Source organism: Pimephales promelas, chromosome 24 (genome assembly GCF_988280905.1).
Source record: "Pimephales promelas chromosome 24, fPimPro1.hap1.1, whole genome shotgun sequence".
NCBI classification, from domain to species: domain Eukaryota; kingdom Metazoa; phylum Chordata; class Actinopteri; order Cypriniformes; family Leuciscidae; genus Pimephales; species Pimephales promelas.
In genome coordinates, this window is record NC_142792.1 from 13,081,984 (window position 1) to 13,103,790 (window position 21,807).

The 21,807-nt window shown below is 41.1% G+C and overlaps 2 protein-coding genes across 2 annotated transcripts in view; one reads left to right on the forward strand and one right to left on the reverse strand.

Annotated features, from left to right (window-relative positions):
• Positions 1-21,807, forward strand: part of snd1 (staphylococcal nuclease and tudor domain containing 1) — a 182,500-nt gene that overhangs the window by 79,208 nt on the left and 81,485 nt on the right. The gene's annotated exons all lie outside the window — the stretch shown is intronic.
• On the reverse strand, positions 16,160-20,771 carry lrrc4.1 (leucine rich repeat containing 4.1). The gene is made up of 2 exons (XM_039668311.2): positions 20,059-20,771; positions 16,160-19,908 (listed from the first exon to the last, which is right to left on the reverse strand). Exon 2 carries the CDS (start codon positions 19,289-19,291, stop codon positions 16,733-16,735), a length of 2,559 nt encoding a protein of 852 aa, XP_039524245.2. The 5' UTR covers positions 19,292-19,908; positions 20,059-20,771; the 3' UTR covers positions 16,160-16,732.

Here is a 21,807-nt window from a genome sequence, read left to right on the forward strand (position 1 = left end):
GATAGCTTTCAGCCTTCTTGCTTTGCACCATTTGTTCAGTACTTTGGAAATAATGTTGCCCTTAGTGAAAACTTCTCATCCTAATTATATTAAGGCTTGACAAACGGCTGGTGCAACCCTACCCCCCCCCCAAAAAAAAGGCGTTGATGTGGATCCCTTTGACTTGTGGCTGTTAGCAACCGCAAAGCAACACTCTGGCAACCACCCATTCAACCCACAGTGTTGGCGAGTTTTGCACGGTGAGCATCGCCATGGAGTTCTGCCATTACATAAGCCACACATCTCAACATCATTACTTAAGATTATCTCTGTTTCCATCTCTCACTCTCTCTCTCTCTCATTTGTTCTGTGTTGGTGATCAGTGTTGCCCACAATCTCCCTCTCTCTTTCTCTCTCTCGCTGAATAATTAATGGTGTGTTTGACAGGCAGGACACACTCTGGGCGGCTGAGCTCCTCTGGGAGAGCTGCTGTGGTAGTCACATTAGAGATTTCTCCTCGCCACACACATGCTCAAACTGCAACGCGTCATAAACTCTGCCAGTGGCCTCTTGTTTCAACCGAAGGCGGACATTCATACATATTTGAAGCACGGCGGTCATGGGATTTTCAGATTTTTGCTCAGTTCCAGCATATTAATACTTAAAATCTCGACAGCAGGACAAACAGAGTTCATGAGATTTGCCTCTGTTTGTATAAATTTGGTTCCAATATTTGATTTCTCATCTTTTTTTCCAGCAAGGTCTTACAAAGTCTTTTGTAAAGGCGCATTGTTATTTTTAGATTAATAAATGCAGCTGTCGAAATTGATTTCAGTCCTCTGAAAGATTTCTGGGTAGAGTCGATTTTTAAAAGGTCGTTTTAAAAGCAAATATTGAAAGGTTTTCAGTATTTCTGCACATTAAACGTTCTGTTGCTTTTTTTTAAATTATTATATTATTATTCTGACATTTCTTTACTCATTCTCGTGTACATTACTCAACAGTACAGGTGACATGATTCAAAGTTCCTATTCAAAGTCGTACAGGTTTGGAATGGTATTAGAGTTGGCAAATAAAGGCAGAATTATTTTTTTTTTTAACTAATACTTTGTCATATGGATGAAACCGAATTGGGGAATTTTAGTATGGAAATATATTGGTTCACTGTAAAAATAGGTAGTTGTGGTTGCCAGAAATTTACCATAAAAAACTGTAATACTATAATAATGCTCATAATGCAAAACATAATCAGGGTATCGCATACTAAATGCAATAAAAAAATAAATAACACAAAACGTAATGCAAACCACCGTAACATTTACCGATAATCAAATTGGAAAAACAAAATGTACATAAATTGTAATTGAATTTGATGTAAGAAAGTACAATTGTGAGTGACTAAGTAAAAGGACATTTGATAGTAGTTTACAGTAAATTAATTCATAATTGACTTTTTTTTTTAAACTTTATATTGCAAGTTAATCAGGTAGCAGGTTTTTACTGTACAATGTTTAGTCTTTTTCTGTAAGTTCTGAACATTGTCTGACATTTTTGTAGAGCATTAGGATTTGAGTTTATTGCTTTGGTTTTACTTTTTGTAACAGTGAACATTGTGCTCTCTCCAGTTCAGTTCAGTCCGATATCTGCTTCAATCTGTACTCGTTCTGTCTGCTCTCTTCCAATCTTTCGGTTAAACTCTCTCCTTTTTTTTCATTAAAGCTTTTATTCTGTGAATAACAATCTTTTTGTGTTTCTAACCCTCATGTGTTCCTTGTACTTTCTTAAATCCACAGTCTGGGAGTTTGTCAGAACTTCTCTCTGGTGTGAATGAACTCTCACCATTTTAAGTGCCTATTTTGTTCAATCGTTCCTTTGCCCACCCTTCCCCTCATTTCTTTTTCTTGCTTTTGTTTGTCTGTTCATCCACTCGCTCAGTGTTCACTGTATGGGGAGCTTGCAGGGTTTTTCAAGTTGCTAGTTTGTTGCTAAGTGACTGGATAGAGAAACAGAGAGAGACTGACTGAAATGAAGAGATGGAATCATTCTTGGCTCTATGCTGTGTGAAAGTCTCTCTCTCTCTCTCTCTCTCTCTGACCCCCTTGTGAGGGTGACATTTTGTTGCTTTTTGAAATGAGAACTCTAATAATAAAGTGTAGTCTTCATTTCTCGCCATTTCTCACTTTTTCTTGAAGCTTGGATTTTTTTTCCTGTCTATTTATCAAATTATGTAAATTACATGTTTTTGATGTGTTTTGCAGCAATGTTTTTAACTACTGTTTATATTCTTATTTTTGTTTAATTTTCAGTTTTTGTAATATTTATTAGGGTTTACGTTTAGTAATCGTTTAAATGTTTTAATAGTGTTAAGCGGAGTACCACAATTGTAAAGCAAATTTGCCAAATTATTAAATTATACAAATATTTAAGAATCTACAGAGCTTTCTGCAAGAGTTTGCTCATAATGGGAGTCAATGTGGGCAAACCAATATTGATTGATCCCATGTATTTTGGACCAGTAGATCCTCTCATGAATTATTGTAGATTCTGGATCTTTTGGTATGTGTTTGGGATGGATACTTGTCTGATTGTATGCTCTTCCCGTGTTCCTGCGTTAGTGTGCTCCATGATCTGGAAATGCAGTTTCATCGCAGTGCTCATGGCAGTGTGAGATGAGGTGAATGTTTCCTGCAGAGGGCACACAGACCTCCACTGAGCCTAAACTCAACGCAGTGTGCACACAATTAGCCTCCCAGCTATTTTTTTTCCTGCTAAAATAGAAGCAAATTAAAATGCTGTCATTACCTCTTCCATGGAGGGAGCCGTGTCCTAAGGCTGCTGGCCATGCAAATGAGACACTGGTGGCTTTCGCAAAGGCCCCTGTTGCAAAAGGAAACACTCAACGTTGTCCTGGATAAAGATGCAGGGTGGAATCGATCTCGATGTAGTGTGTTCCTCCATCACAAGATCTCTAACAGGAAGGTTCCCTGCCTTTGAATGCAAGTGGTTGTTGCTTTTAAGTGCATGTTTGCTGAAAGGGATTAGAATTGGATCTATTGTACTTACGCTTTGTATATATATATTTTTTTATATTTGGCACAGTCCATTGCATACCTAGCAGATTTTTGTGCAGAAATTATATTGACATATTTGCCACATTCACAAAAGCATTTTGCTTTCGACTTCTGGCTGAAAGAGGAAAACTATGTACAGTAGATGCTATTTATCCAGTGGGATATTTTTTTTTTATTATGGAACATATGAAAAATTAAATCACTTGAGGATGCTTTTTGAGGGGGTGAAGGTCAAGATCATGTACCCTGATACATTAAATATGTATTTTTTTTGTATTGCCATAAACTTAATTGCATTCAACACTGAATGAAATTCAGTTCAGATGTTCTTTTATACAATGTTTATTTTTTTTTTCTATTGCAGTATGCCCTTTTATCAGTCCACAAAAGGAGAAAAAAAAATCTGTCCCTCTTGCACTTGTCCTTATAATGATCAATGGCCAAGATCAGGATTTTTGCTGAATAATAAAAAAAAAAATACCTTTTTTTTTTTTTTTTTTTTACTAATCCCTATCATATGCCCTCGGAACACTAGGAAAATATGGCATGAGTCGTGTTGGATCATTTTGTGATATTTTTTTTAATCCATTATACGGATGAACACAAGCAATTTTTTCTTTAATTTTCTCCTTTTGTGGTCCGTAAAAGAAAGAACGCCGTACAGGTTTAGTAAAGAATGACTGAACTTGAATTTTTGGATGAGCTATCCTTTTCTAGTGGCATAAATTTACCACACTTTGTCTTTTTTTGTCAGATCAGTGCGTTACATCTGTCTGAGTCTGTTAGCATCTGTTGGAAGTTGTTTTTGCTGATTGAACATGCTGAATCAGTGTTAGGATGTCTGAGAAGTGACATACTGTAATCTGATGACTGTCGACGTTGGTCTGTGAGTGTCAATGTGGTGTGAATTCGCCTTTAAAAATAATACTTTACCTATAACAGTAGCCAAAAACAATGCCTAAAAACCTATTTGACTGTCGGCTATGCTAAAAAAATGTAATTTCTGATTTCATATAGACTTTAAAGATTAGTTTTAATCACTGTTACAGTACTGAGCATCAGTGTTCAGTAAAACTCCAGTGTCTGTGTGTAGACCTGTCCTCTTTTCTCCTTTAGCAATTCCATGTGCCAGCAGTCAAATCCCTCTGTGTCCTTCCAAACAGAGGAGATGCCCTTCCAAGAGAACCCCACTCCATATACTCTAACACTCTCTCTCGCACACACACACACACACACACACACACACACACACACACACACACACACACACACACACACCTTTTGTCTTTTTTCTATTAAAGAGGCCATGGGTACACCTTTCATTGTGATCCGTTTTTCATTGCTTGTCTGTCTTTACCCCAGTAATGTCACCATGACCTAAATACCATTTTCCCTTAAACTTCCTGTCTCAGGGCTCATTTCACCTAGTAAGAGTGTTTTTTTCTTCATTTATATGGCAATTCATTTATTTCATACAAGGTTTCAACAGTACTGCAAAACATTGAAGCATCAGGGATCATATTTTCATATATATGTATCATATTTTTATGTATGGCATCATGTGATGACAGTGGAATTTTCCACAGCCAAGACTATCAGTCTAATATGCTGATTTGGAGCTCAAAATACTTCTCTAGCTTTTTTTCTGTGAAACCATGATGTTTTTTTTTACCCATGATTCTTTGAATATAAAGTTGAAAAGAACAGTATTTATTTGAAATAGGAATCCTTTGTGAAAGTCAATGTTATGCGTCCTGCTGAATGGAATTATTAATATAAAAAAATACACAAACAAAAACTCAAGGACCCCAAGTGTTTGAACAATGTTCTTAAAAGCATTTTTCGAAACCAAAATTTGCTGTCTAGATTGGCAGCTCAGTAGGTTTTGTATCACATCCATTGTCTTTTTTTTTACCTCTTTCCGACCTCCGGCTTTCAGCAAGTTCCTGAAGTGGCCTTGAGAAGGAAAGAGATTTAGTTAGTCCTCATTTATACTCCTGTCTTCACCCCATGACCCTGTAGCGGGTCATACAAGTATGCGTACCTGTTTTATAAGGCTGCTAAACTGATTCAGTGCTTTAATCCAGGCAGCCATGTTGTGTGCCCGCTGTTCTCAGCTGCTTTACGACATGGCTTTACCGAGCCGGGTCAAACACTCGACCACATAAACACACACTCAGGACAGCTTTATTGTTCAGTCCCTCACTCTTCTGGTTCTATCAAGACAGTCCATCGCTCGAGCCTCAGATGGAATGACCGAACGGAGTGATAATTGTTGTAATTGCTGAGGGAATTAAACATCACAGACGCGTTGATGTAGCGCTCCTCACCATTTCCGTCCACTCTCTCATGGTCTTTCTCAGTTTCAGTGGCTCGCGCTCATGCGGCGCAAGCGTAATCTTTTAATCAATGATATCGAGCCACGTTATTGTAGTTTGATGGGGGCTTTTTTCAGTGGTTGAGTATGAAAACCTGCGGTGATCTCTCCTCGTTTTGAGGAGATTTGAGACATTATGCCTTTCTGAAAGGTGCTGCTGTGCGTGAAGGGCCATTATCCATTAAGGAGCTATTGGGCTAATGTTTGTTTTATGTGTGTAAATGTGTTTGTGACAAACTGCCAGTGTTTTATTAGCAGATTGTAGCACTGGATTGAATGATTCCCATGGCAATCAGGTTACCATGGGAGCCTCGTCCCTGGTCTCGCCTTTGGCCCATTCACACTCGACAGCTGTCATACACACACACACATGCGTGCACACAGATTTCCTCAAGCCAGCCTTCCTCTTCCCTTCCCGCGTGTTTGATCAACACCATTGCATTCTCTCCTCGTTTCACTCTGCATCTCCTTCTCCTCCTCCTCCTCTCCTTTGATCCAGTCTCCCATCCCTTTTCCTCTCCTTCATTCCGGCGGTCTCTTAACTCCCTGTGTGTGTTCGCTTATGGGCATTCCAACTTTTCTTGCTAATTAGAGTGTGTACAAAACGAAGCAAGTGTGTGTCGCGTTTCAGGTGTGTATGTGAAGTTCTAGTCCCTGCTGTGGGGCCCCAGGGCTGTTCTATCCTCAGGAATCAGCTCTGAGTGTGTAATCCTGCAGTAGCTTACTCCAGCACAATGCCTGACCTCTTCTGGCAGACAGGACACCCCGACAGCCCAGAGGAGAGGGCCTAATCTTCCCCGCTATGTCAGCGTTCCCCCACCCCACACGGCTCGAGGGGAAGGGCAATCAGGACAGAATCCATCTATAGAGCTTCAAATAGGGTTGAATTTTCCCCTAATAGTGCAGAAAGAAAAGCTTGATTTATCGCTTTATTCAGGGTCCGAAATTAGCTGAAGTTCACAGCCAAAAACATTGATGATGTCCCTGAAATTCAATTAAGTGTCAATGCAATCCAGAACATCTATTTATTATGTTTGACGGGTTGTTGTTGTTTTTATTTTGTTCAATATCCAAGTATGCATACGCTGTATAAAGAGTTGATGCTGATTATAAAATATAATATTTAAAGCATTACTGTCGTTTTTTTCAACCTTTATAATATTTTTCCAAAACCTTTGAGATGGTACATCGACTTACAATAGGTTGAATGACCGGTCTGCCATAGCCTGACGTGGTCCGTATCGCTTTTACTCGCACTCTGTAACTTCGGGGAGCGGGTAGGAACCCGAGCACAAAAAGAACTACAAAATTCGACTGCTTTACGGCATACGTCACTTCCCCCACTTCCTCAAATTCCAACGCAAGAGCCCATTGAGCTTTTTTTTTTGTTTTTTTTTTAACCGCTGTATGTTGTCATGGCTGAAGCAGCAAGTAAAACCAAATGTGAAGTGCGTCAGAAACCGAGCGCGCGGGCGATCAGTTTACTGTTGGTAATGTGTTGTGTAGTTTCGCACCTCGCTACATCCAGTGTAGACTGCATTGCTTTCTTTTGAAGGCGCTAAACACACTCAGCTCGCGCAAGCTCAAGACATGAAAGTATACCGATTACTGAGTTTGGTAGGGGCTACATACTTGCACATAAATAATACATGATTAGACGAACAAAATAATCGATCAGGATGACTATCCTATGTCTGCAGGCGTGGAAGTGGTGAAAGTGTCTTGCCTCAGGCTATAATGCAAATCGATTTTTCAAATTTGCAGATTCATCTATGGTAGCTTCTTGATATTATAATATTGAGGACATGACTATTATCTACCACACAAACATTGAATTGAACCATTATGTAAAACAATCTTAATAGTTTTGTTTTAGCATTTTTTTTTTAGATAATTTCTTTTTTGTCTTGAGATATGAGTTATATTGTATTATGTTATTTTAAAATTGTATATTTTATTAGAAATTATAATAGATTTCACTAATATAATCGGAAATAGTTGTTAAATCAGTGGAATCATAACTGTTTTTATAACTTTTCTGATATGAGATATTCATGACATTTTGCATTAAATGAGCTGATGCATAATGCTATTTTAGATTTGATTACATTATAATACAACACAATAAGTAATAGTTTTGAAGTCAGTAGAAACGATCGTAATAGAATTATGATAGATATTGTGATGCAGTGTGTTTTGGATTGCGACGTATCATAAGGTAGTCAGCAAAATCTCGTATTTAATAGCTCATGGGAGTGTGTTTGTATTTGTTGTGAAGTGTCTGGGTCAGTGTGGCTTTGTTATTGCAATGCGATCTGTAAGTACGTCACAGGCTATTGTTTCATTACTTTTGTCCTGTATACGTGTGTATCAGAGCCCGTAATGGTCTCATAGCTCTCGCTTTAGGCAGAACAAGAGCTGTGCGAAGTCACATTAACAAGATGGTTGACCTAACATTACACATTACTTTTTGATACTTGCAGCCATAAACTTCAAGCAGCACTATTGACTGATGGTGCAAAAGGCAAAGCTATAAAGGGTAATTGGCAAAAAAGACATACCATATGGTCTAGATCATAGCGGTTGTTAATCCAATCCAAATAGTTTGGACAAGTCTGTTAGCACTGTTGCGTGTGCGATAATACAAGTATTAATGACGAAAGCATCTGCCTCTTAAAGTGCTTTACAAAGAACACAGGTTTCGCACAAATGCGTTCGCAAAAAAAAAACAAAAAAAAAACATTCGCGCTTCTGAGAGTTTTCTCATCATTTGTGTTCCAGTCCGCGCCTATAAATGAGTTCTGCACAACTTAAAAAAGAAAATGGAAATAGCTGCAGCTATGCTGACATTTTTGCTCAATTACACTAATGAGAGCATTAGGAGCATGTGCATTTGTGGCTCCGCCAGCCAGAACTCTGAAATGGAGCTTTTTCACGCCTGAGCGGGGAGGTTCAGAGAAAGCCGTCTTAACTGCGGAGCGCGCATTGACAGCAAGATGCTTGCTAGGTATAGCGTTTGGCCAGAGGAACGCCGTTGCTTTTCTTGAACACATTGTAGTGCGAGAATGTGGCTTGAATTTGGCCATCCTGTGTTTTTCCACCTCTTTAAAAGTGATGCAGTTAGCTTCCCGTCCTTCCCACAGGTACATTTGCCTCTGTGGCTTTGTCTTTTCTGAACTTCCAACTAATGGCTTTGTTTGTCATGATTTAGACAAGTTAGCATGGACTCTGCCAGCACAATTGGGAGGTGAGCCATGTGCCGGGCTGCACGATTCACCCCTGCTGCATGCCAGCGAGGTGCCCGACGATATCCGAGGTTTTTGCGCCATCTGCCAGCGTGCCACGCGTAACCTGGCACCGGACGCGTCTTGCGCCGTGGGCCTGGGGCCTAAGCTCTTGATGTTTATGTTCAACGGGAGTAGCGTGGGATTTGAGCTACTCCAAGTTTATGTACTTACAGAGTTTTGCTGTCTTAAAATGGAAAATAGTTTAAGCATGACCTCTTTCTGGCGTAGCCTGTGCATCAAGTGCATCTCTTTCATTTCCCAGAAGCCTCTGGGATGCTGGCTTAGATTTACAGCTGTATTAATCTACTCCAGCGCTATGTATCCAGCACTCTTTTGGCATCAGTGCTCGCATCTAGAAATGAAGCTGCTGCTGCTCGGTGTGCTGTCACCTGAGCTGATTTAGCAGGTGCTAACCTCCATCAGCCAGGAAATGTCAGGCTGGCCTGGCTGCGTTTGTGTGCCGCTTCCTTCAGGGCAATGCATGCTGATTAGAGCATGTGCCTTTCAGAGCGTTCTGAAATACGACCCGCTTCAGAGACGTGGCACGTGTCAGCGTACCTCTTACTTTGGTGCACTTTCAGTTAATTAGCATGTCACAGGTGAATGTAAACAAAACTAGTACTTGAATGCATACCGTACAGCCCTGTTAGTGACATGTTTTGTTTTTTTTTCCCCTCAAAGACGGTGTGTTTTTTTTAATGATTTTGACACTTTTATCGTTATGTACTATACATTTCCTTTCTGAACTTTTAGAGACATCTGGTGCATCCTTGCATCAGCCTATGTCTCCCATTTTCCCTGTTGGATTGCCAGAGGAAGCCCATTCTCACAGCTTTAGGCAAAGAGACTAACAAAAGCACTACAGGGAGCTTTTTTTCTCTTTGGCAAATAAGCATAAAGCAGAACTTAGTGGGCCTAACCAAAATCTCCAAATGAAAGATTAAATAACATCAAATAAACTATACAATCTTATATTTAGATTTATATGAATTTCACTTGCATCACAAAAAAGCCCTGCAGAACACAGCAAATGCATAACTATTATATTTCTACAACACATTGAGATTTCCGATTCTTAGGTAAAAAAAGAAGACCTTTTAGCGGTAAAGCAACTAGTGTTGACGCGATACTAGAATTTCTAACTTTGATACGATACCTTGAAAAATATCGATATTCGATACCATTTTTGATACCACAGGAAAAAATACCGCCCTCGCCATCTTTCCATTCACTTCACATTTGCTATTTAACCAGAGTGAATGAAACGAGCGCGTCACGTGTGGTGTTTGTCAACGCACCTTTGAAGAGAAGTTAATGTGATCGCTCAGCTAGTATCGATACTTTGGGAAATTAGTATTGGTTTTGTTCACATATTTTAGTATCGTTATTTATCGAATTATCGAAATATCGATTTTGGCAACACTAATAGCAACTTGTCTCTGCATGGGGGTTAAACGCATTTACCTATAACAGGTTCATAGTTTTACCTTAAAGTTACATATTTCTACTCTAAAGTACAATACTAATTAGGGTTGGGTATCGTTTGAATTTGAACGATTCTGATTCCGATTCCTTGTTTCGATTCCGGTTCCTAACGATTCTCGATTTCGATTCTTTTAAGAGGCAGGGTCAAAAAAGTTTAGCTAACCTTGCTAACCAACGGTCTTTCTGAAGGAAATACTCCTTCTGTCACAAATACTTGTCACAAATTTTGCCGAGATTTCGTTAATTTTTAGAAAAGTGAAGCCACACTTTGGACCGCTGACGTAAGCTACTCATGTTCGACTCGCGCGGTTATGCCAACACTTCCGGTAGACGCTTCTTCGTTGGTGTTGTTCAGCGGTTTCTTCTTCCGCTCGGCGGACTGTGAATATCGAAACTAGGAATTGAAATTTTAACTTTTGAACGATTCCGGAAAAAACGAAAAGTTAGTCCCGGTTCCGATCGATACTCGATTTTCGATACCCAATCCTAATACTAATAGACACCTTTTAGGAAAGATAAAGTACAAAGTTGTCTTTTTCTAATCCACACGGCACTGACAGACCTCAACCGATGGCAATAAACGTTTTGAAGGATCAGTATGTTACCCCTGTCCGCATCTGTTGCCATTGGTTCACTTGTTGGGTCGTGGAATGTACGAAAATTGACATGCATACTCTAATCTGGTGATTTACAATCTGTTGGTACAGTGCAAGTTAGTCTTAAGAATGTACTAGCCCAGTGACAAACTGGGCTTTTGAAGTAGCTTTTTAATACTTTTTTTTTGACAGTGTGAGGTTGTAGGTCATGTGACATTGCTATGTGCAGTATGTGTCTCGACTCCTAGTTCACTGATGTTGATTGAATATTGTCCTCCTGACTTTTTCAAAAGATTCGACTTTTGAATGACAGAAGCATAAAATGAGTTTTGCTGCACTCAGCATGTTGTCCTGATAAACACTTTCTCTGTTGGTATCAGTCTCCATTTTACATTGTTCTGTGTGTTTTTGTGTTTTCCTGTCCATCTGAAATAGTGTTTTTACAGAGCCTTGCTGATAAGACTTTACAAAGATGCGAAGTACTCCTTTGTGTTTCTCAATCTTATTTAGAGTCCGTTTTCATTTTGTTGTCTCACTCTATTTTTCAAAAAGCATTTATGTTGGTCTATTAAAAAGAGACTAGAGACTGCCTGCCTTCTCATAAGACCATCTGAGAGTTGGATAAATGTTCATACTGTTTCTTAATATATTTGATTTGAATCCATCACCTTGAATAATGCGTTTGCATTTAAGCAATTATGCACAGTTCAATAGCTTCCTAAATGGTGACGATAAATAAAAGAAATAAGATTATAACTTTTAAAGAACTACAAATCCTATGATGCACCAGACTGGTTAATATGCGTTCAATGCATTCTCATTTTTTTTTTAGTTTTTAAACAGATCTTTTGCAACAAAATATTAACGCAGATAGCAATACAAATGGCCCACATTTTTTTCCCCCATCCCTTTTCTCACTTTCTACTCCTTCCTTCTCTCTACCTCTTTTCTTTTTGCTGGAAGCCATGTGCTTATGCCACTTTGACATAGTGAATCAGAGGGGGTTTGATAACTGCCGTCTTGGGCATCCACGTTGTTTAATTTTTCCCTTTTGAAGTCGTGGGAGCTGTTTGTCAGACATCGGAAAAAAGTGCAAAGTGCACCAAATGGAGTCGTTTTGCGCTCGACCCAGCATCCTGCATCTGAAGCACATGCCCTCTGGGTCGTGTTTTAAACATGTCGAGGATGGAGGGGGACACAGTTCTTCCCCGCGCTGCTGCCATTTGCATGAAGTTAAAATGGAACAGGCTCCCAAAACCCATATGACACCAGAGTTATGTGAAATGGCACCGAAGAGATGCAAATGTGCCATGGAGAGGGGCCTATAAACCTCACATAGATCTCTACTTTAAACACTCACCAAGGGATGTGCTAGTCTGTGCATGCTGACAGTTTTACTACCTGCTTTGTCTATTGAGAACCCTTGTTCTGTGTTTTTGGTCTTCAGGCGCATATAATGATTTTATGACTATCTTTATGCAATGTGAGTATTGTTTATCCAAAGAGTTACTTGATTTGCGACTGTTTGACGACATAGAGCATCTACGCCTTTGTGTTTCCTCCTCTTTAAGTGCTAGGTCGCATCAGTATGCCAGCTCAGAGGTTAACAAATGGTGAGACAGAATTTGTGCATCGGCCATTAACCACAGACAGTGGCATCTGAATTAATGACGAGTGACTTGGTACCCCAGCACTGCTCTTTCCTGTGTTTACTTCATGGGTAATTGGACCCCTTTCGCCCCCTTTATGGACGAGGATACGGATAGAACACAAACCTTACAAAACGGTGATTAACTGTGCTGTCTTTCATTTAGGGGCCCTCCGTGGCCGTCATAAAGCCTCTACTTTTATTTTCGGCCAGAACTGAGCCCTAGACAGAAGTGCAGCCAGTTAACATCTGTTCAGGAACACTCCTGGGACTGCCAATGAGAAGGTCAGACAATGACAAACGCTCTGTTAGGTTTTGTAAAAGGGCTGTTTTGGCAAATAATGTAAGAGATATACAAATTCTCACAGCAGACTAAGCAGTTAGCATGTGCGAGGCAGATTATAAATACACACGGATTGTCCGAAGTTGTGCCAGTTATGTTCCTGTAGCTCAACTAGGAGGATGTTGGCAATACCAAGGTCATGAGTTTGATTCCCAGGAAATGTGTAGTTAGATAAAAATCTATTTGAAATGGAACTTATATGTATTTTAACCAAAATTATAAAGAACCTGGATTATATATATATATATATATATATATATATAGATATAGGAACTATCACTGCTGTTCACTATAAATACTTTGGCTTGGATAGCGTTGGAAATTGTGAACTTGTTCCATTTCATAAACAACATCATTGCAATTGAATCTACGCCCAAGTGACTCTTGTGAACCAATTATTTTTAGTGAATCCATACCATTTAGCATGATCAGAGTAGTCCAGCCAAACTAATGACTCAAAGCTTCAAATGTACTGTTATTATGTTGGACGTAGACTTGCAAGATTTAAAAAAAAAAAGTTAAGAAATACAGCCACTTTTTCTTTCTTTCTTTCTTTTAAAAAAATATATAATCAATAGTTATTGAAAGGCATGATCACTATTGGATTGCAGTCTCTAAAAAATAATTGTCTTTATTATAATAATATATTTAGTTCTTTACAATTCCCATTTTTAGCCAAGCAGAGCTTGGTTAACGAAAGAAAATGGCCTGATATCAGCCATTTGAGCAGCCTAGGCAGTATAGCAGTCTATCACTTTTAATTCCCCTAATAAATAAAGCGCATCTTTTATGTGTGAGGGACAGAAATCAACTGCTAATGACCCCTTTAAGTACAAGAAATGAAGACATACAGCAGATATTCTCACCATCAACAGCACCATAATAAAGTCATACCCTCCCTGCAAGGTATGAGCCAGGTTTCTGACCTCATTTCAGGGTTGTCCATCACTCGCCCCACTATCTACATTCCATGTGTAGTTTATTAATAATACCCCTACCTACTTTTACACCTCCACTGGTACAGCCCAGTCATTACAGCCGTAACCTTCCTCTCTTCGGCTGTAGCTGGCAGTCGTGCCTCATACTTTCACTCTAAAACCCTTCTCTTTCATACTGCTGCACAATGCTGTTCAAATCTCGATCTTATTTGTTTCACATGCTTTCAAAAAGTTTTTATATGCAATATTTAGCCAAAATGTGTTGCCTTGTAAGTGATATGTTGAATGTTTGTGCTGACCTAACCCCCACCCCACTTCTCTGGTCATTTCTTAATAGTATCTTCTCTATTATTCCCTCTCTGTGTTTGAACAGATATATTATTGTAGATGTCTGCCTCGTGAGCCACACTGCAGCCTTGTTTGGTGAATGCGGGTCACTTTCTCTCACTAGTGGGCTGAAGAGCATGAAGGGTTCTCAAACCCTTCGGCAGAATGTGCCCTCTTCCTTTATTCTTTCTCTGCTCTTATATGCTGCTTGCACAAGGATCCACTTCAGTCCTGTACAATACTCCATTAAAACCAGACTGGCAATTATAGCTTTGACGTTCAGCTGCGTAAGCGGCAGCTCACTGCTATAATTGCAGTTTTTAAAGTTATTGCAGCAACAGCGGCTTTGTATGTGAAGACACCAGAACAAGGGTTATAAGCTGTGAGTGTTAAATATATTCTGATAATATGATGCTCTTCCTTAATATTTGTATTAAAAGCCAGGTAGTGATTGATCTTAAAAAAAAAATAATACTTTTCATACATTTTGATAAATTTGCAGATGTTTTAGTGGTCCAATAGGACTCGATTAATAACTGTGGTCAAATGATAGAAAGCAAGACTGTTTGGGAGACTCCATTTCATTCCCTAAGTGGTGCAGAAATTACACTTCAACTTAAGAAATCTGTGGCTATTTCTGTTTATTCGCTGTGTGAAAGTGGAGACACAGGTGTTATTTTAATGTGGCATCAGTTAAAGTTCGAATGAATACTAGATTTATGTTAAGATAGCTATATCGTTATTTTACCTATTCGTACACTTACCAACAATTTCCCCAAACTACCACTAAATCAAGGCCTGTGATGTAAACTCATCTTACACCCGTTTGACAAACAGTCAAAATCATAAAGACATTGAATACAGAAATACTGCTCCCATTGACTTTCTGTTTTTTTTTTTTTAAACGGCAGATACAAACAGTGTGAGGCCGGTCTTAACTGGGGCGCTGCACAGCCTAAAGCAGCAATCTTTTTTTGTTGTGTGTGTGTGTGTGTGTGTGTGCTTGCATGTTTTTTTAGGTGTACAGTGGGTACTGAGTCTCACTGTGAAAAGATGTCCCTACTTTTTGAAGGGTGTTTCTATGTGAGCTGGATCAATTATCATGTAATCAGCTTTAATCTCCCAGACAGCCTGCATGCACTCAGCCAATATACCCTGCAATGCAAACATATATTACATTTTATTACCCTCTAATATGCCCATCAGTTTATGGCCTAATTATTATTATTTCTAAGTCTTTGCATTTCAATTAGCCAAGATAGAAAGCATTTTCTGACATTCAAACAAGCCTTGCCATACAAGTGAGAGGTACGCAGTATTGCACACGTCACAGTCAAAACTTATGAGCCTGTGCAATATGTCATGACGCACCTCTTATGATCATACACAAGCTGCTTGACTTGTGACGCCTCACTACCCATTTGTGTGATGTCAATGTCTAATGTATTCGCTCATAAACGTGTAGGAAATGAGTAGTGATGCAATAAAAATGTTGTTTTATCAGACATCTCAAAATGTTCATATATTTCATGCTTTATCAACATATACACATGTTCTAGTTCTAGTAATACAAAATAAAATAATGGGTTGAATATAAATGGATTCTCATTTTTTTTTCCTTCAAATTGCTCAACCAACCCTTTTTGACCAGACCACTCTAAAGGCAGGCTAGCTTTTCTGTGTGTGCAAACCTGTCTCGTTTAACGTCTTTTGATACGCCTGCCGTCAGAAATTGTCCAAATTACAACATACAGCAACTTCACAATAATATTTACCTGACACTAATGGCAGAATCTGGGTAATACCTTAAGGCAGTTTTTTTTTTTTTTAAAACCAGCAATTTCTGGTGACATCAGATAGCAATTCACCAATAAATTATATAAGCTCAGTTAAGCCACTTTAGTGCTGGCAAGCATACAAAGGAAAAAGAAAGAAAAGCAGCCCCTGCCCAGCCTTTAAGACTTGAGCGGCACCCAGCACTCTGAGGGTTAAAGCAGAACTGCAGTGAGCCTTACTGCAGTGTCTAAAGCATTTGGCTGATCGCAACAGTACATCAAGAGAGGAAAAATAAATCTAAATGGTTCTCTTTTTTTTTTTTTCTTCTTCCAAAAATCCTTTTATTGCATTTGTAACATTTGGCACAGTACAAATTCATGGTGCTTTTACAAGATAAACCTGCAAAGATCAACATTGACCTTTTTCTTTTCTGTTTTTTAAAGAAAGACTTCTCAGTATAAATGTTTTTTTTTGTTTGTTGTATTTTTCACTGCATTCTCTGTAGTATTTAGAAATCACACAGAATGCCCTTTTAAACAAGACTACCCTCATTTCTTAAATCCAGTACAGCATCTTAAAACAACTCATTTTTTAAATAGGAGTTATAAGTTAGAAAATAGTTTAAATTTATTATTTTTTTTAATATAATCTGCTTTTCTATTACCAGCCCATGGTAGTTTCAGTTTTTCCATATATATTTATTTATAAGCATGTACAACAAGAATCAGTCTTTAGGAATTGCACTCTGTACAAAAAAAAAAAAAAAAGAAAAAAGAAAAAAAAAAGTAGTTCCTGTCTTTTTTCTCTTTTGTGCATTCTATTGCATGTTTTTATGCTGGGGCGAGGGTGGGCTTAAAATGGAGAGAGAGGGTCATTTTGACTGTTTCTGATTTGATGGGGGCAAATTATATCTGAGTCTCTTGTACTTTCTCCTTGGTGTGATTTTTTATGACAAGGGCTTCAGGAATAGCAGTGGACAAGGTTCGAGGCAGAGAATTTCCAATGCTGTTACTTCCTGTCCATTTGGCGCCATGGCCTGGTGGCTTGTAAGTGTTGTATTTGGGCTTCAGGGTGCTGTAGTCGATCTTATGCGGGTTGTAGTCCACCTTGTGAGGACTGTAATCCATTTTGGACTTGTGGGGGCTGTACTCACAACTGACATATTCTGCTTTGAGGGGACTGTACTCTGCCTTGAAAGCCCTGTAGTCAGGATTGAAAGGGCTACAGTCTGTCTTGAAGGGGCTGTAATCAGATTTGAGTTTGGGCATATTGAAGTCAGTTTTCGATTTCGGAACACCATACTCTTGTTTAAACGGACTGTAGTCTGGTTTAGCAGTGTGCGATTTGCAGTCAGGTTTGTGAGTACTATATCCAGATTTGTAGGGACTCTGCTCAGGTTTTTTGTGTATGTGGTAATCCGGCAATGACTTGTGTGAATAGTCCGTCAGTTTAGGAGATCTGTATTCCAGAGTAGGTTGGTACATATAGTCTGTTTTAGGTTTGTAGGTGTTTAAGTCTGACTTGTGTTTGTGGATGCTGAAATCTTGCTTGGGCTTATGGGTACTGTATTCTAGTTTTGGTTTGTAGCTGTAGTCAGATTTGTGGGTGTTGTAGAGACTGTTATGATCCCTTATCTCTGGGAGAGTCCGTGCCCCCTCCCCTATATTGGCAGCAGATGCTGGTGGTGGCAATTCCTCATCTACCGGAATAATTTCCACAGATCTGGCTGCATCCCCCGTGCTCCTTTGCTGATGCCGTTTTCGTAGTTTATAAAATACAATTAGCATGATTGCTGCTAGCAAGGTCACTGCCACAAAACAACCTATAATGATTTTTGTTGTCTTCATCACCTCATCCAGACTGGTACTGGCTGGGTTGGGGGGCTTTCCTGTTGTCACTTTTGAGCCAGGTACAACAGATGGGGGACTTGGGGGAGTGTCAGTGCTTTGGAGCAGGACTGTAGGCGTTGAGATAAAAACCGGCTGAAAGACGGATGGCGAGGCCGTGGTAGTGGTGCTGGCGCTGCCTGTGGTTGTGGTGGTTTTAGGCTTGGGCATTTCAGATGTGGGGTTCAGTACCTCCACTGTGACTGTGGTGAAGTAACTGAGGTTAGACGTGTTGAGTTCAGCCGCACTCACATTTAAATAGGCTGAAGCGTTGGAATTTCCGGCTGCGTTGGACACCATGCAGGTATACATACCCGTGTCAGCTGCTAGCACATTTGAAAAGTTAAGAGTCCCATCATTTAGCACGGTTATCCGTGGGTGGCTTGACGCATGAGTTAGTACAGTCCCGTTTGGTAGGAGCCATCGCACGCCAGACATTGCCGCTGTTCGACATCGCAATTCTGCCACACGTTCAGCAGAAATATTCAGATCTCTCGGGGCATCAGCAATGAATGGGGCAGAGCACTGCATTGCCCCGGTGTCACCCCTGTCCAGCTCAACCAACTGGCGGCCTCTCATGTGTGCAGGGGAGTGACAACGCCCACAGCATGTCGAGTTGGTAGGTATATACTCGCGTAGCCAACGTGCTAGCCAGAGTGAGTCACAGCCGCAGTTCCAGGGGTTATGGTGGAGGTGAAGTTCCACCAGGTACTTCAGTGGGGTAAAGAGATCATGGGGCAGTGAGCTTAGATTGTTATGGGCCAAATTCAGTTCCACCAATGAGGCCAGGTCATCAAATGCGTTTCGCTCGATTAGCCCTATTTGAGAGTTCATGATCCATAACTTTTTGAGTGAAGACAGTCCTCTAAATGAACCTGGTTTGATCTCAGGAAAGAGGTTCTCTGAGATTTCCAGCTCCTCCAGCCCAACCAGAGGCGTCAGGTTGGGCATCTCCCCTCGAATGTTGCACATCCCCAGGTTGAGGTATTTGAGGTTGACTAGACCCTCAAAGGCCCCATCTGAAATGTACTCCAGTTTCCTCAGTTCACCCAGATCCAATCTCATTAGAGATGGCACTCTGTTAAATGCGTACGATGGGATGCTTTCAATGGGGTTATTCCTCAGCCACAGCTCTCGCAGCTTGGACAGATACTCAAATGCCCCACTTGGCACCACTGTCAACCTGTTATCAAATAGTTCCAGTGTATTGAGATTGGTCAGCCCACTGAAGGCTCCCACTTCAATCTGTCTAATGGCGTTGCGACCCAGCTGCAATACCTCCAGGTGATGGAGGTTGCGGAAAGAGTCGGCCTGCACAGCCTCAATGGCGTTCTCCATCAGGTTTAGGTGCCGGGTGTTACTGGGTATTCCTGGTGGCACACGAGTGAGCCCACGCCTGGTGCACACCACCTTGCTGAGCTGGTTGTTGCAGGAGCAATCAGTCGGGCAGCCCTGGGGCCCTGCTGCGGCCGCCACCTCTACGCACACTTGAACCATGAGGAACAGGACACAGAGCAGGGCGGCTTTCCTGGCTCGATGCACAGCTACCCGCCCCAGGAGACTCATGATGTGGCACATTCATAATTCAGCATCGTCTGGGGGGGGGGCGTGGGGTGATGATGGTGGTTGGGGAGAAGGGGGTAGTAAGAGGGGGAAGGGGAGGGGTTCACCTCTGACTAATGAAGCCCTACCCTGGGTTAAACAAAACTCTAGATTGTTTTTCCATTTACTGAACTGGAGGCTAAACGTTCAGTGACAGGTACTCGAGAGAAGAGGGTCAAGTGAAAAGCCAAGGTATAATGAATTAAAGAAAACAGGGGACTATTTTATGTATAAAAATGTTTTGAAAGGCTCAACACCTACCTCAAAGGTTTTATACGTCCAATTTTTGCAATCACAAAATAGATTTTTTCCTCATTCTTATATTCCCAGGATAAGCAAAGCCTTCTCTTTTTTCATTTGTCAGAAAACAAGAGATGAATGCCAAAATGGCCCCTAATAAATCCACATAGGAGCATCCGAGAAGATGTGTAGTGGCTCTGCAGGGCCTCAGAGCTTTAGGCAAGAGTACCAATCCAGTTTGGGTCCTATAGAAGCGTTCGCTCTCGCACTATCCACAGAAGCTTGTCCTTGGATACCTCCGCTTGACGCTGCTACTAAATGCCTGTGTCTCCATAGAGGACCGCTCACACATGCTAAACCAGTGTAGGGGGAGGAAAAAAGGGAGGGGTAGTTAGAGGGGGTAAAGAGAGAGGAATAAGAATGAGAAATCCAGTCTTTTCAAATGTTTGTCTAAGCTTTTGTTTAAAGAATAATAAAAGTGCCCCTCTAATGTTCACACTCACTTTACTGTGTCCGTCTCCCTTTCTCTCAGTATGTTTTGTCCGCTCGATTTGTCACCACCTTGTCCAGCTGAAAAGATAGTGACACTGCGGTCATTAGCGCATTTCTTTTCCTTAAGTAGCTCCGGGTTCGATCTTCATAGACGCGCTCACACAGCGAAGGCTTCAGGATTCTTTCTACACACTTCCCAATTATCCTTATGATTTTCTGTAAGAAGTTGGTGATGAGAGTCCAGAAAAGGTGTAAAGGGAGGCATCAGTGCAGAGACGGCTCCGTAAGAAGGCTCGTTCACTGGAGAGAGATCGCTCTCTCTCTGCCTCGTTCTCCTTCGCTTTCTCCTGCTTTCAGGCGTGCTCTCTCCCTGGAATGAGAGAAAAATGAGTGTGTTTCTCCCCCCTCTCTGTGACGCTGTGTTGATCAGAGAAGTATCCGTATAGCGCTGCAGTACTCTGAGCTCAGTGCAGAGTTGAAGCTCTCAGCTTTGTCAGCGGCACAGCTGTCCGGCTCAAGCTGGTGGACGAGCGCTGAGGCAAGGGAAAAGTGGCTCCCCATGGCAACATCTTTCCTTGCTCCCTCCTTTCTTTCCTTTTTATTTTTAACCTAGCTGGCACCGGGTTAGTCCCTCTTGCTGCTGTGCACCGATGTTTTTCACTGTGTTCTGTGGTGCAGTAGCAGGCACCCGGGACGCAGGCTTACTTGCCTGCTCTTCTTTTTGTCCTTCAATGAAAACGTGAATGTACTGCTGACGCATCACACTCCAAGCAGTGCATTGGTTTGATGCATTGGTTTTAGTACGTTAGCTCATCCGTATCCGCCCCCTCTCTCTCTCTCTCTTGCGCGCGTTCTCTCGTGCTCGCTCTCTCTCTCGTGCTCTCTCTCTCGTGCTCTCTCTCTCACGCTCTCTCTCTTGCGCTCTCATCTTGCCTATCTCTCCCTCCCTCTTCAAGGTTCCTGTATTTTGTAGATCTGTTTAGTTGTCTGCAGTCTGGCAGTGAACGCTGCGATTTGGAGATGGTTACTTTTCACAGATAAACAGTCCAATTGATGAATGATTTTAGTCTGTCCTCCACACTCCCTGCTGGTACTCTTTTAATGCCTTTCAACCCTCAACATACACCCTCCCCCCCTCACCCCCCATCAATCTTCTCTTGAGTTGATGCGGAGTTGGAGTGATTTGTGTGGTCTGACCCTTCACTTGGTCAGTGAGACTTCTCTGATCACTGAACCTTGTGTGAGCGAGTGTCGCTACTGGTCGACCAGTATTCTTTGTCGACATCTTGGGAGGGGTGCTGGCAGCTCAGCATGTATGCTACCAAAGGCTATTGCTCTTCAGATGGATTAAGCCTCCTCTAGATGCTGTAGGAGTATCTGTACTGTGCAAAGCTGGGCCTGTGTTCAGGACACTTTCTCCCTCTCTTTTATTCTTCCAAGATTAAAATATCTCCTCTGCAGGGTTTAAAGTATTCCAGCACCGTGCCAGATCTCCAATGTGCAGCCCGTCAGGGGGAAAAAAAGCATGCGATTTAATATTTTTGAGTCAATTGATTTCACCTACCAATCATATGAGAGGATCGCAGCTCTAACTAACAAGCCTAACAGAAGCAGAGCAGGGTGGGTTCTAGAAACACAGTGTGAGAGAGATCCATACGTCACGTTATCGTCGTCGGTGAAAGCATGGAGCGCAAGTTCATAAATCCAGGGATGACGTCTTACCCACGGATGTAATTTCCTATGCGGACAGCCACCGGACC